The 14,124-nt window shown below is 47.8% G+C and overlaps 1 protein-coding gene across 3 annotated transcripts in view; it reads left to right on the top strand.

The window, feature by feature from the left end:
• Positions 1 to 9,587, top strand: part of NSD2 (nuclear receptor binding SET domain protein 2) — a 94,114-nt gene extending 84,527 nt beyond the window's left edge. For 2 of the 3 annotated variants that reach the window (XM_030920509.1, XM_030920500.1), the window contains 8 exons: positions 511 to 634; positions 1,724 to 1,924; positions 3,524 to 3,703; positions 4,054 to 4,210; positions 4,344 to 4,549; positions 6,296 to 6,399; positions 7,849 to 8,118; positions 9,429 to 9,587. In XM_030920509.1, coding sequence (XP_030776369.1) covers positions 511 to 634; positions 1,724 to 1,924; positions 3,524 to 3,703; positions 4,054 to 4,210; positions 4,344 to 4,549; positions 6,296 to 6,399; positions 7,849 to 8,118; positions 9,429 to 9,572 — 1,386 coding nt within the window. In that variant the 3' untranslated portion in view covers positions 9,573 to 9,587. The remainder of the gene's footprint in view (positions 1 to 510; positions 635 to 1,723; positions 1,925 to 3,523; positions 3,704 to 4,053; positions 4,211 to 4,343; positions 4,550 to 6,295; positions 6,400 to 7,848; positions 8,119 to 9,428) is intronic. The other variant, XM_030920504.1, reaches the window with a different exon arrangement.
• The last annotated feature ends 4,537 nt before the right edge of the window (positions 9,588 to 14,124 follow it).

Below are 14,124 nucleotides of genomic sequence, written 5' to 3'. Positions count from 1 at the left end.
AGGCTGTGGGCTGAGGGGGCCATCACTAGACCTGTGTCTGGCCCCAGGACACCAGCCAGGCCACATACCCTCTGTGCTTCAGTCCTGCCACATCCGTCAGCTGAAGATGGCGTGGGAGAGCTTCCATGCTAGGCAGTTGATGAGGGAAGTTGAATACTGCCTGCACTCAGCGTGGCACCTGCCATCTGGATTAGGATGCCTTTGATTTCTGTTGATTTTCAAATCTGATTTAAAGTATCTTGGATGTATCCTTCAGGGTTGTGATCCTGTTGTTTCCTTTGCCACTGCTAAGGACTGGCCTCTTTCTGTAACAGTCATCTGGTTTTAATCTGATAATGTATTTGTTCGTTCTGTTCGGGCCAGACGTTTGCCCATGCATGTTGTTATATATCCTTGAGTAGCAAAATGGGATTTTCTGCTACTGGAGACAGAAGCAGACGGCTTACCTTGTGGTAAGAGGTGCAGAAGGGACTGCTGGGCGCTGCTTACCCGCCTGCTCTGCCCCCGCAGCTGTGTGAGAAGCCGGGCAGCCTCCTGCTCTGTGAAGGACCCTGCTGCGGAGCTTTCCACCTCGCCTGCCTTGGGCTTTCCCGGAGGCCAGAAGGGAGGTTCACCTGCAGCGAGTGTGCCTCAGGCAAGTTCCCACGGGCGGGCAGCTCTGCAACTTGGCCGGCCACCTGCTCCTGCAACCCCCTGCACAAAGTCCTGCCCTGAGGTGCCTGCAGTGGACAAGCTCCATCTCTACCACCTGGCCCTCTCTGGAGCTTGCAGCCCACACCTGGCAGGTGTACCCACCTCTCAGTGGCTGCAGGGTTTGCTCTGATTTCAATCATATGTGCCCCCTTGGTACCGTTTCCATCAGGTGGCGGGCAGGGTGGGGCGGGATGATAGGTCGTGGGCTTTTCATCCCGTGGGCTGGCCTGAGCCTGTGCTGTGTGTGAGGCGGCCACCACAGGGCACTGCCGCTCAGACAGTGCAGCATTAAGGGTATGGGTAACCTGGTTGGTCACCGAACACTGAAGTCCATAGGAACATAAAGTTCTTTACGAAGACACAGTGTCACCTTGAGCCTCAGTTTCAACAGAAAGAACAGCTCCAGGCTTGTCCTGAGTTGTCAGTGCTGTTGTTCTGCCTCCATATTACTGCATCAGGTGCTGCCTGGCACAGTCTGGGGTCTGTGAGAATGATGAGAGGACAGCTGCACAGCCATGGCCCTTCCTGTCTACTCACCGGGCCCAAGGAGTCTCCTAGCTCATGTCAGAAAACTTCCTGGGTCAGGAAGACACCTGGAGAGTCTCCCAGGCCGTGGCAGTCCCACAGCAGCACCTCACTTCTGGGAGTGTCTGTCTGCCTGCCCAGAATCATGAGTGACGGCTCCATCACTGGCCAGCTGCTCTCGAGGAGGAAAGGCCTCTTTTCATAGGAGCCCCTTCCTTCAAGCTTCTTGCCGGTTAAACTGGGCCTTCCCAGCCAGGCTGCCTAGTAAGATTCTCCTGTATTTCAGGTGAAGCTGGAGCTCAGATCGCAGCAAGGTAATCCTTGATGGCTGGATCTTTTTGCTGGAGAATGCTTGGACTAGTGAGCAAGGTTGGAAACAGGGCCAGGTGCTTTAGCAACGAGGCTGCCTCTGAAGAGGAGCTGCTTGATTTTAGTGGCTCAGAACTGCAATTTAATTCTTGTTCTTTGCACCTCTCTCTCCACCCCTTCTTTAACTTTTTGTTAGGGATTCACTCATGTTTCGTGTGTAAAGAGAGCAAGACAGATGTTAAGCGCTGTGTGGTAACTCAGTGTGGAAAATTTTACCATGAGGCTTGTGTGAAAAAATACCCTCTGACTGTATTTGAGAGCCGAGGTTTCCGCTGCCCCCTTCACAGCTGTGTGAGCTGCCACGCTTCCAACCCTTCAAACCCAAGGCCGTCAAAAGGTACAGGTGCACCACCTGCGCAGCCTTGCTATGGGTTCAGAGGCAGGCCCATGGGCGCTTGGGAAGGTGGGCTCTTGGGATTGTCACCAAAGAGCATTAATTATCTTGAGTGACTAACTGGACGTCAGCTGGGTTGGGTTTTCTTTGACAAAGGACCTGTCCCCCTTTTTCTTCTTTCCATCCTAAATATCACCCTAAAGATGCTTAACTTTAGGAGAGGGGCAACCTTTGGACCATTTTGATAGATTTTGTTTGTCCTGGCTTTTTTTCCCCCCCCCCCTTCATAGAGATAGAGTCTCGCTCTGTTACCCAGGCTGGAGTGCAGTGTGATCAGAGCTCACTGCTTCCTTGATCTCCCGGCCTCAAGCCGTCCTCCCGCCTCAGCCTCCTGAGTAGCTGGGACTACAGGCACATGCCACCACACCTGGCTGATTTTTGTAATTTTTTTTTTTTTTTTGAGATGGAGTCTCCCTCTGTTGCCCAGGCTGGAGTACAGTGGTATGATCTCAGCTCACTGCAACCTCCGCCTCCCAGGTTCAAGTGATCCTCCTACCTCAGCCCTCCAGTAGCTGGGATTACAGGCACGCACCACCATACCTGGCTAATTTTTGTATTTTTAGTAGAGACAGGGTTTTGTCATATTGGTCAGGCTGGTCTTGAACTCCTGACCTCAGGTGATCCACCTGCCTCAGCCTCTCAAAGTGCTGGGATTATAGGCGTGAGCCACCGCGCCCGGCCGATTTTTGTATTTTTTTGTAGAGATGAGGTTTCACCATGTTGCCCAGGCTGGTCTTGAACTGTTAGGCCACTGCTCTGACCTCTTTTTTCTGAAACAGGGTCTCCTTCTGTTGTTGAAGCTAGGATGCAGTGGCGTGATAACAGCGCACTGTAGCCTTGACCTCCCAGGCTCAGGTGATCCTCCCACTTGGTGTGGACCACGATGCCTGGCTAATTTTGTTTATTTTTTTGTAGAGATGAGGTCGCTCTGTTGTATTGCCCAGGCTGGTCTTGAACTCTTGGGTTCAAAAAATCCTCCCACCTGGGCCTCCCAAAGTGTTGGGATTACAGGCATGAGCCACCATGCCCAACCTGTTTGCTCTGGTTTTAATGGCCCATTATATGTAAGAAAACATCTTTATATTAAATTACATTTGGATTATCTAATGTTAGGTGTGTGGGATGAGGGTGGCAGGTTGTCTGTACTTCTTGACACCAGTGGTTCTTTATCAGGGGCAATTTTGTCCTCCAGGGGACATTTGGCAATGTCTGGGGATATTTTGGGGATGTGCTCCTGGCATCTAGTGAGTAGAGGCCGGGGATGCTGCTCAACACTGCACAATGCCTAGGATGGCTGCCCACGTGCCCCAGATGCCTGCAGTGCCCAGGCTGAAAAAACACAGCATTTTAGATGTATGACCATTTTCTCAAACATTGTTTTGAAGCACCTTTGCTCTGAAAGCTTTTTTTAAATCAAATACCTCCATTTCATTTTAGCATTAACTTTTCAAATTCATGGAGGCTGAGTAATTATTAATTGCTCCTTTCACTATGATTGGAGTCAGTGTTCGGGTTCCTTAGGGTGTGTTTCTTTGCCTTCAGGTAAAATGATGCGGTGTGTCCGCTGCCCTGTTGCCTATCACAGCGGGGATGCTTGTCTGGCAGCAGGATGCTCAGTGATCGCCTCCAACAGCATCATCTGCACTGCCCACTTCACTGCTCGGAAGGGGAAGCGACACCATGCCCACGTCAACGTGAGCTGGTGCTTTGTGTGCTCCAAAGGTGAGGGGCCTGGGGGTGTCTGCGGCACACGCCTCTCACTCCCAGGAGCCACGTATCAAGGCAGGTTCATTCCTTGTCTGTGCTGTGTTCACTGATGTTGATAGTGTTCTCTGCGTCTTCACATTCATAGTATATCACAGTAGTTCTAAATTAATTGTAATCATTTTGCAAACATACAGGAAATTATTTGTGGTGAAAATGACGTTTGCTTTTGTGCTAATGTACAGATCGCTGTTTTTAAACTGATGTTTATAAGTTAAGGCTGTAATAGCTGTAGATTGTGAAGCACTGAATCTGGGCTGAGCCATAACAGACAGGCTAAGCCTGCCTGCCTTGCCCTCCTCTTGCAGGGGGGAGCCTTCTGTGCTGCGAGTCCTGCCCAGCGGCCTTCCACCCTGACTGCCTGAACATCGAGATGCCTGACGGCAGCTGGTTCTGCAATGACTGCAGGGCTGGGAAGAAGCTGCACTTCCAGGATATCATTTGGGTGAAACTTGGGAACTACAGGTGTGAGACATAGAATCGTATGCTTTTATGTTTTTTCTGTTCACATGTGTTCACTTTACAGTACTTAAAGTATTTAAATTATTGTCGCTCTCTCTGAGGAGTCTGTGAATCCTGTTTTTAATATTTATAATAGATGGTGGCCGGCAGAAGTTTGCCATCCCAAAAATGTTCCCCCAAATATTCAGAAAATGAAGCACGAGATTGGAGAATTCCCTGTGTTTTTCTTTGGGTCTAAAGATTATTACTGGACGCATCAGGCGCGAGTGTTCCCGTACATGGAGGGGGACCGGGGCAGCCGCTACCAGGGGGTCAGAGGGATCGGAAGAGTCTTCAAAAACGGTACGGAGATTTTCAGATAGAGAGTGAGACAGCACTCTCATGCATTTTCTTACCCCTAATTTCTATTTTTAAAAATTTGATCTTTGTAGAAAATACTGGACTACCATTCAATCTGTATTTTAAATTAGGAAAAAGTTTGCAGTCTGGTTTATTTGTTAAGCATACAGTAAGATACACTGATAACTTTTGTAACATTGGTTTGTGATTAATTCCATTAAAAATTCTGTAAACCTATTATTCAGAAATTATTTTTTAGTACTAATTTACAGAAACGTTCCATGGCTTGCCTTTACGTAAAATGCAGATCTGAAGGAAGGGTCCTGTTGTCTGGACCTTGTGCAGCGGGCTCTTGGGGGCTCACTTTGCCTTTCAGCGCATGAGGAATCGGTGGTCAAGCAGACAAGGTGCTTGGCCTCTGATTCCCCAGCTGCGGGGAGGCAGGAGCAACGACGTGGCATGGCCGGCTGGCGACCCACGTTTGCGGGAGGCAGGACAGGGTGTGACCCCTCACTGGAGGAACTGGTGTTTATGACACAGGTTGAGAGAGAATGAGGCCAGCAGGGAAAACCCAGGGTGTGCATGTGGCTCATTCAGGAGAAGCACACGCTGTGTTGCAGCCAGGTCAGTGCTCGCTCCTGTGTGGCTGCAGGCGGGGACCCACGCATTAAAGCTCTGTTAGCTCCGTGCTGCCAAAAGCTTTGCAGGCTGCACTGAGTGGTAGGAGGAGTGCATGGTAGGCACTCAGAGGTCTCATAAAGAACAGGTAGGCATTGAAAGAGTTTTAAAAATTATTAAGAGGGCAAGACGAAATTGAGAGGTGGCCTGATGTATGTGGCGCGACCGTCGGCGAAGTCTCGTGACTATGGATGTGGTGTCCTGTAGTGCCAGACCCCTTTGTGGCTGACTTGCGGCCGCAAAAACAGGGCAGACCACAGGACACGTCCAGTGTTGACATGGGACTGGCCTCCTTCTCAGGACGGATGGTAGGGGTTTGTGTTTTCCTCCTCTGTCTTGCTTGAGCCTGTGTTCATCTCTCAGAGCCCCTTTCGCTTCAAGAGGAGCTCAGCTGCATGTTTTGTTTTGTTTGTTTTTTTGTTTTGAGACGGAGTCTTGCTCAACTGTGGCCCAGGCTGGAGTGCAATGTTGTGATCTCCGCTCACTGCAACCTCCACCTCCTGGGTTCAAGCAATTCTCCTGCCTCAGCCTCCCAAGTAGCTGGGGACCACAGGCACCTGCCATCATGCCTGGCTAATTTTTTTTTTTTTTTTTTTGTAGAGAATGGAGTTTCAGCATGTTGGTCAGGCTGGTCTTGAACTCCTGACCTCGGGTGATCCACCTGCCTCGGCCTCCCAAAGTGCTGGGATTACAGGCGTACAGGCGTGAGCCACCGCACCTGGCCTCAGGTGCATTTTTTATTTCTGTCTGAGAACAGCAAGTCCCAGGCTTTGACCCTGGTGTTTTGTCCTTAGGCCATAGTGGAGGACAGGGAGCTCCTGATAGAAACTCCGCCCTGGGCCTGCCTCGTAGAGAGGTGATGGCTGTTCTCGGAGCACTCCTCTGCCTCACACACTTGGCTGCATTTAAAAATACCTGCCCACTGACAGTTGTTCATAGACTCTAGTTTTATGGGAACCAGAAACTAATACTTAACATTGAAAGTTTAGAGTGAACTATAAAAATATGGAGCTTGAAAGGTAGTTACCTTTATTTACTAAAATCCTTACTCCTATTTCATTGACTTTTTAGCACTGCAAGAAGCTGAAGCTCGTTTTCGTGAAATTAAGCTTCAGAGGGAAGCCCGAGAAACACAGGAGAGCGAGCGCAAGCCCCCACCATACAAGCACATCAAGGTGGCGTGTGGGAGCTGCGTGCACGCGTGTGGAGGGAGTTTTCCCCAAGGGCTGTGAGCGGTTCTCAGGCACACCCAGGCTATGGCTGGGGAGAGGACTGTCACCAGCCAGGATCTGTGGTGCCTGGCGTGGATGGCCACGCAAGAGACCATGAGCAAATGGCACGGGGGGATCTGCATGGGGGTTCTTGGTTCTGCCTTGGAGCATGAGGCTTGGCTTGGTAGCTAGCGAAGGGGTTGGGGTGACAGTCCTGACCAGGCTGCTTGGAGCAGGAGGAGCTGAGGGATGAGCCTCCCACCTCCACCAGGCTGTTGCTAAGTGCTGGGAGTCGGTCACATGGGAGCGGGGCTCAGTGACCGAGCCCCAAAGGCGTAGATCGTCTACCTCAGAGACCAAGTGTGTGGGGTGGGGGTCTTTGCCAGTTCTGTGTTTATTCTAGTGAGCTCGAGAGCCCCAGCAGGAGAGCAGGAGGAAGTGCAGCCAGGGCAGGGCTCTGTGAGAGCTCCAGGCCCCTCAGGGCTGCCTGCGCTCAGAGCTGGTGCCTCTTGGGGCCGCATCCCCAGAAGCCTTGTGGCCGTTCCTGAAGAGTGTTTGTGATCAGTGTGCCGGAGGTCAAGTGCTCGCTCTGCCTTTGCTTGTAAAATGTGGGCTACAGTCAATATCTTTGTGTGTAAAGAAAGCACTCTGTATTCATCTTATATAGTATTTTCTTTGGGATGGATTCCCAGAAACAGAATCACAGGGTCAGAGAGCCTGAAATGTTTAGATTCTTGGGGAATATTCCCAGATTGTTCTCCAAAGGGTACAGTTTGTCACACCACAGCATCGAAAGGGGTGTCTTTCGCCACCTCTTGCCTAAGATTGTGCATTTCTACCCCAGCGGATTTTCAACTATCTCTACTGCTTTATTATTTGGTTGCTTGTCTTTCACTAATGACAAACCACAAGGTCATGAGAGCAGAGGCTGTGCCCCCCTGCCCAGCACTGCTCCCCTGGGGTGGCCTCCCATGTGCTCGCTGCTGGGGTTTGGTAAAGGAAGAGTCAGAGAGATGGGTCGGGAAGCTGCTCAGAAGAGCTCTTACCCAGCGTTTGCTGGACACCCCGCAGTGTACTAAGCAGTCAACATGAGTTTTCTCTCTTATCTTACAATGGCCTGACTGGATACGTGTCAGCTCTTGTTCATCAACGAGGAGCACAGACACTAAGATAAAAGAACGTGAGAGGGCGTTTGGGTTGCCCTGCCTGCCTCCTGTGCTAAGAAGGCAGAGGAGAGCTCCTCTGGGATCTGGGGAGGGCTGTTCTGAGGAGTGTGTCCCAGTCGGGCCTCTGAAACTTTCTAAAAGGACACCTGGAGGCTGGGTAAGGAGAGGCCGTGGTGCGGCGTGCCAGGGTATCCGAAGGCCTCTTCATTCATTTGGTGGGCCAAGACAGCTTACTCCTTCCCTGCAGGTGAATAAGCCTTATGGGAAAGTCCAGATCTACACAGCGGATATTTCAGAAATCCCTAAGTGCAACTGCAAGCCCACAGATGAGAATCCTTGTGGCTTTGATTCGGAGTGTCCTGAACAGGATGCTGATGTTGAGTGCCACCCGCAGGTGTGTCCCGCAGGCGAGTTCTGCCAGAACCAGTGCTTCACCAAGCGCCAGTACCCAGAGACCAAGATCATCAAGACAGATGGCAAAGGGTGGGGCCTGGTCGCCAAGAGGGACATCAGAAAGGTATGTGCCATTATCGCCTCCCCTGCTTTTGAGAAATTACGGGTTCACTAGGAATTAGACTTAGGTTTGCTTGTGGTGGTTTTGTATTCATGTGAGAATGGTATTTTTGGAAAAAAAATTTTTGTTTTGTTTTGAGGACAGGGTCTCTCTATTCATCTAGACCGGAGGGCAGTGGCATGATTGTAGTTTCACTGGCAGCCTCAGAATCCTGGGCTCAAGCCATCCTCTCACCTCAGCTTCCCAAGCAGCTGGGACTACAGGCGTAGATGACCATGCCCTAATAATTTTATTTTTTTTGGAGATAGGGTCTTGCTATGTTGCTTAGGCTGATTTCAAACTCCTGGCCCCAAACCATCCTCCTGCCTAGGGCCTCCCAAGCACTGGGATTATAGGCAAGGGCCTTGGTGCCTGACCTGAAATATTTTTTTGAATTGAATTATTACATTGAATATTTTAAAATGTACATGAAAGATATCTGCTAAAACTCATACATTCCCTTAAAGCATGCCTTATGTCAGAATTCTGATGGTTATTTTTATGAAATGGAAGATTCGTGAAGTGACCCATTTTCCTCTGGGCTAACAGCCAGGTGCTTGGGAGCACTCACCAGGCAGGCGTAAGGAGATTGCTCTTGTGAGGGGTGGTCCTGGCACAGTCTAGGACCAAGCTGTTGGTAGACACCAGGACTGCTGACCTCCTGCCTCTGCTCCCAGACTGCATCCCAAGGACATCCAGGGACTAAGAGACATGTAGAACTGCTGACCCTGATGTGTTTTGGCATGGCCTAGGGGTGGGTGGTCTCAGACTCCAGGTCCATACCAGGGCTGATCCAGCACAGAATGTTCATAAGCCTGGTGCCAGTTCCAGCAACAGCACAAAAGGTTGCTTAGAAACACCTCCCCAGCATCCTTGTTCCTCACCTGCCTGACTGCTGATTCACCCAGACTTGCTGTATATCCTGTCAGATACTTTGTAGCCATTTTTTCTGTTGTGGAGATCACCGTGTAAAGTGGGTTATGTAGAAGCTTGGTTATCAGACAGCCCTCCTGAGACAAGGTCATGTAAGAAGCAAGGGTTGGCATGTTGCCACTTCATGAATACTTAATACATTTTTCATTGGCAACCTTTACATACAGATGTGTCTGAGATCCTTTGAATTTAATTTATGAAGACTTTGTATGCGCCCTCCATGGAGGTATGCTGATGTGTGTGGTGCCCGTTCTAAGTGATCATGATAGGGAGTCTTGAGCCCCGACACTGAGGATTGGTCAGCACGCTTTTTGTCATGGCCACATTCTTGTGATTTCCAGGGAGAATTTGTTAACGAGTACGTCGGGGAGCTGATCGATGAGGAGGAGTGCATGGCGAGAATCAAGCACGCACATGAGAACGACATCACCCACTTCTACATGCTCACTATAGACAAGGTAACGTGGAAGGGTACCCCACTGTGAGCTTCTGCAGTGTCCTGGACCTGGAGCCCTGATGGTCACCGGTAGAACTGGACTTTGCCCTGTGGCAGCGCCAACATTTCTCTCCTTGGCTGCTTATTTTCAAACATCTGCATGATTTCTTCTGAGGTGCAGCATGTCTTTCAGCTGCGCCAGAGGGCTACAGCTAACCACCTCTCAGCACTCAGGCACCCTGAGGCTCTGCTTGTCCAGGTGTGCATGCAGGGCGTTCCAGGCAGCCTTCGTACAGGGCAGGGAAGTAGAGAGGACACAGATGAGGAAGTCTGAGCATCTTCTTTTGTTTTTTCAAAAAGGTTGTCTTTTATTTTTTAATTTTCAGTGCTCTTTGGTAAGGTCTCAGCATCTTCTCTGTTGTGTAGCAGAATCGTTTTTGGTTGGTTGTTGCTTGTGTGGAGCCCATGTTTCTAAGCATTTTGGAACCTGGGTGCTAGAGGGACCAGTGTTCTCAGGCAAAGGAGGGTGGGGTGATTTGTGTAAAAGTGGGCATGGATAAAAGAGTGCATCTGGAGTGCTCAGCTCTGGGCCTGATGCCCAACCCTGACAGGTGTTGCCGGGCCCTTCCAGGGCAGCTCCTTACACGGCCACAGCCCCGTGGGGGTGCGTGTCATCCCTTCCCTCACACAGCAGGCTTTTGGCTTCTGGATGACTTTAGCTGGGGAAGTGTGGCCTCCTTAGTGCCTGAGTGGTCTTTGAAAGGAAGGGAGATAGAATACATGTTTCTTGCTGCCTTTTGTTGCCCTTAAGCTCGTCATCTAGTAGAAAAGTCTGGCTATTTTTAAAAGAGTAGATTAATAATAGTGCTTGAAAACCAGATAGACAATGATCACAGATAAAAATGTTGAACAATTCATGGAAGACAGATGTGATGAGATCTAGAGAGAAATGGCTGCTGTGGAAATAAGAGTGGTTCCAGGGACCTTGTCAGGTGGTCCCTGGGGAAGCTAAATCCCCTACCCCTGCAATAGTGGGGCAGCAGTGGCCAGTGGAGCCTGCTCCGGGCGAGCATTGGGCTCTGTGTCAATCACTACAGGTCATGGGGCTTAGACCTTTCAAGGAAGTCAGTGTCATGAAGGACAAAAGAATCCTGAGTTAAAAGAGAGTAACTAAAGAAGTACCCAGAGGAAGTGTGTGCTTCTTGATCAGAGCCTGACTCTGGGATGAGGAGCTATAAAGTATGCTTTTGGGGGCAGTGGGAAAAATTTTAATTTGGACAAGACGCTGTTCTTCATGTTAAATTTCGTAGGTGTGGAAGGTGTTGTGGCTGCACAAGAGAATGACTTGTGATGAGTTTAGGGTCAGAGGTCAGATATCGGTAACTGACTTTCAAAGGATCAGGGAAAAAATGTGTGTGTATACATATATCCATATGTATCTCCATAAACACACCCTGAACCCCTCAAGCTGTGTGCAAGGTGAGCAAGAAGGATCCTGTTCTCCAAATAGTGGGTATCTGTGCTCAGGATCCCTGATTGCTGCTTCTGATCACAGAAGTGCAGACAAAGAGGTGGGCTGCCTTGTTATTACAACTCCCTCAGTTGTTACAAGCCCCTCCCCTCCAGCTGCTGTATCTTCAAGAGGATTTAAAGGGCCAGCACCAATTGCCCTCCTCTTTCATTTTTCTGTTTTTCTCCTTTTGGGAGCCAGATGTTAAAAGACTAGGACATTCAAAAACAGCTTTGGGGAAAAGTAGATAATTCAGAAAATTAGAAAGTGACTGTGCACGCTCAGGTAAAGGTACAGGCTCAAAAAAGTTCTGAAAAGACCTTAAATTTACATCTTGGGTTGATCCTCTGCATAGAAACAGCCTGCAACAATCAAAAGAAAACAAGAACAAAAATAAAAATAACACAAACAGCAAACCCAGGGCAAGGGGAGAAAGAATCGAATTTCTAGAGTTACCACATTATTAGACTTATTAGACTTACTTGTCCAGTGTTCAGAAAAAAAAAAAAAAAAAAACCCTACAAAGAGACAGGAAAATATGGCCCATTTAAAGGGAAAACAAAATAAACAGAAACTATCCCTAAAAGAAAGGCCGGATGACAGATCTACTAGACAGAGACTCTAAAACATCTGTCTTAAAGATGCTGAGAAAACTAAAGGAAAACCTGCAGAAAGTCAAGAAAATCATGTATGAACAAAATGGCAGTATCAATGAAGAGATAGAAAACCTATAAAGAGAAACAACAAAAAAGAATTGTTGAACCTGAGAAACAGAAAGAAGATTGACGAAAAGTGAACGGAGCCTAAGGGGCATGTGGGCTACCATCAAACAGACCAACATATCTATTGTGGGAGTCCCAGATGGTAAAGAGAGAAAGAGGCAGAGACAACTTTTGAAAAAATAATGGCTGAAAACTTCCCAGGTTTGATGAAACACATGAATATAAACATCTAAAGAAGCTCAATGAACTCCAGATAAGACGAACTCAGAGAGACCTACATTGAGACATGTTATAATCAAACTTTCGAAAACCAGACAAAGAATCTTGAAAACAGCAAGCGGAAAGCTACTAATTACATACAAGGTGGACTAGTCTATTTTTACACTGCTTTAAAGATACTACCCAAGACTGGGTAATTCATAAAGGAAAGAGGCTTAATCGATGACTCACAGTTCCACATCACAAGGGAGGCCTCAGGAAACTTACAATTGTGGTGAAGGCGAAGGGTACCTTTGCACATGGTGGCACGGGAGAGAAGTGTGTGAGAGCCCCAGAAAAACTACCATTTATAAAACCGTGAGATTTTGAGAGAACTCACTCACTATCATGAGATGGCATGGAAGAAACTGACCATGATCCAGTACTTCCCACCAGGTTCCTCCCTTAACACCTGGGGATTACAATTCAAGATGGAATGTGGGTGGGGACACAAAGCTAAACCATGCCACAAGGGATCCTCAATGAGATTATCAGCACATTTCTCATCAGGAATTTTGAAGGCCTACAGGCAGTGGGCCAATGTATTCAAAGTGCTAAAAGAAGAAAAAAATTGTTAACCAAGACTCTTATATGCAGTAAAACTGTCTTTCAAAGGTAAGGGTGAAATTAAGACATTCCCAAATAAAAGCTGAAGTTTTTTAGCACTAGAACAGCCCTGCAAGTAATGGTCAAGAGAGGTAATGAAGAGAAGCCTTATAGGTTGAAATGAAAGGACATTATACGGTAACTGCAAGTTGTATGAAGAAGAAAGGTCTCAAAGTAAATAATGGTCGGCTATAAAAGTTTGTATTGTTGTAACAGTGGTTTATAACTCCATTTGTTTGTTTGTTGTCTACATGATTTAAGAGACATACATTTAGGGCCAGGCGTGGTGGCTCACACCTGTAATCCCAGCACTTTGGGAGGCTGAGGTGGGCAGGTGACGAGGTCAGGAGATCGAGACCATCCTGACTAACACGGTGGAACCCCATCTCTACTAAAAAAATACAAAAAAATTAGCCGGGTGTGGTGGCAGGCGCCTGTAGTCCAAGCTACTCGGGAGGCTGAGGCAGGAGAATGGCGTGAACCCGGGAGGCGGAGCTTGCAGTTGAGCCAAGATCATGCCACTGCACTCCAGCCTGGGCAACAGAGCGAGACTCTGTCTCAAAAAAAAAAGAGAGAGACATACATTTATAAAAACAATTACTAGTTTAAAGGCTGGTATTTTAATTTAGTTTGTAAATTCTAACATTTTGTTTTCTCTATAATTTAAGCTACTCATGCATTACTAGTTTTACTCATGAATTACCAGCTCGTATTTTAGGGCACTCAGTATGTAAAGATGTGATTTTGTGACATCAGCGACTGAAAACGGTGGGGACAGAGCTGTAAAGGAGCAGGGTTTTTATGTTATTAAAGTTCAGCTTGTATAAATTCAAGTTATAACATTATATAGAGAATTGGAAAACTCAAGAAAATCAATGAAACCAAAAGTTGGTTCTTTAAAAAGATCAATAAAATTGACAAACCTTTAACTAGATGGACTAGGAAAAAAGAGAAAAGACTCACATAACTAAAATCAAACTGGGTGTGTGGGGACATTATTACTGCTTCTACAGAAATAAAACAGGACGATAAGAGAGTACTGTGAACAACTGTACTCCAATAAATTGGATAACTGAGATGAAATAGACAAATTCCTGGAAACAAACTACCAAGACTAAGTCATGAAAAAAATAGAAAATCAGAATAGACTTACAACTAGTAAAGAGATTGACTCAGTAATTAAAAGTCTCCCGGCGGCAGGCTGGGCACGATGGCCCACACCTTCAGTCTCGGCACTTTGGGAGGCTGAGTTGGGTGGATAACTTGAGATCAGGAGTTCAAGACCAACCTGGCCAATGTGGTAAAACCCCATCTTTACTAAAAACACAAAAGTTAACCAGGCGTGGCGGCTTGTGCCTAATCCCAGCTACCCAAGAGGCTGAGGCAGGAGAACCTCTTGAATCTGGGAGGTGGAGGTTGCAGTCAGCCGAGATTGTGCCACTGCACTTTAGTCTGGGTGACAGAATGAGACTCTGTCTCAAAAAAAAAAAAAAAAAAAAAAAAAA

This window comes from Rhinopithecus roxellana, chromosome 2 (assembly GCF_007565055.1).
Source record: "Rhinopithecus roxellana isolate Shanxi Qingling chromosome 2, ASM756505v1, whole genome shotgun sequence".
Classification (NCBI taxonomy): Eukaryota; Metazoa; Chordata; class Mammalia; order Primates; family Cercopithecidae; genus Rhinopithecus; species Rhinopithecus roxellana.
The sequence above is the reverse complement of the archived record's forward strand: the minus strand, read 5'-3'. Positions and strand labels throughout refer to the sequence as shown.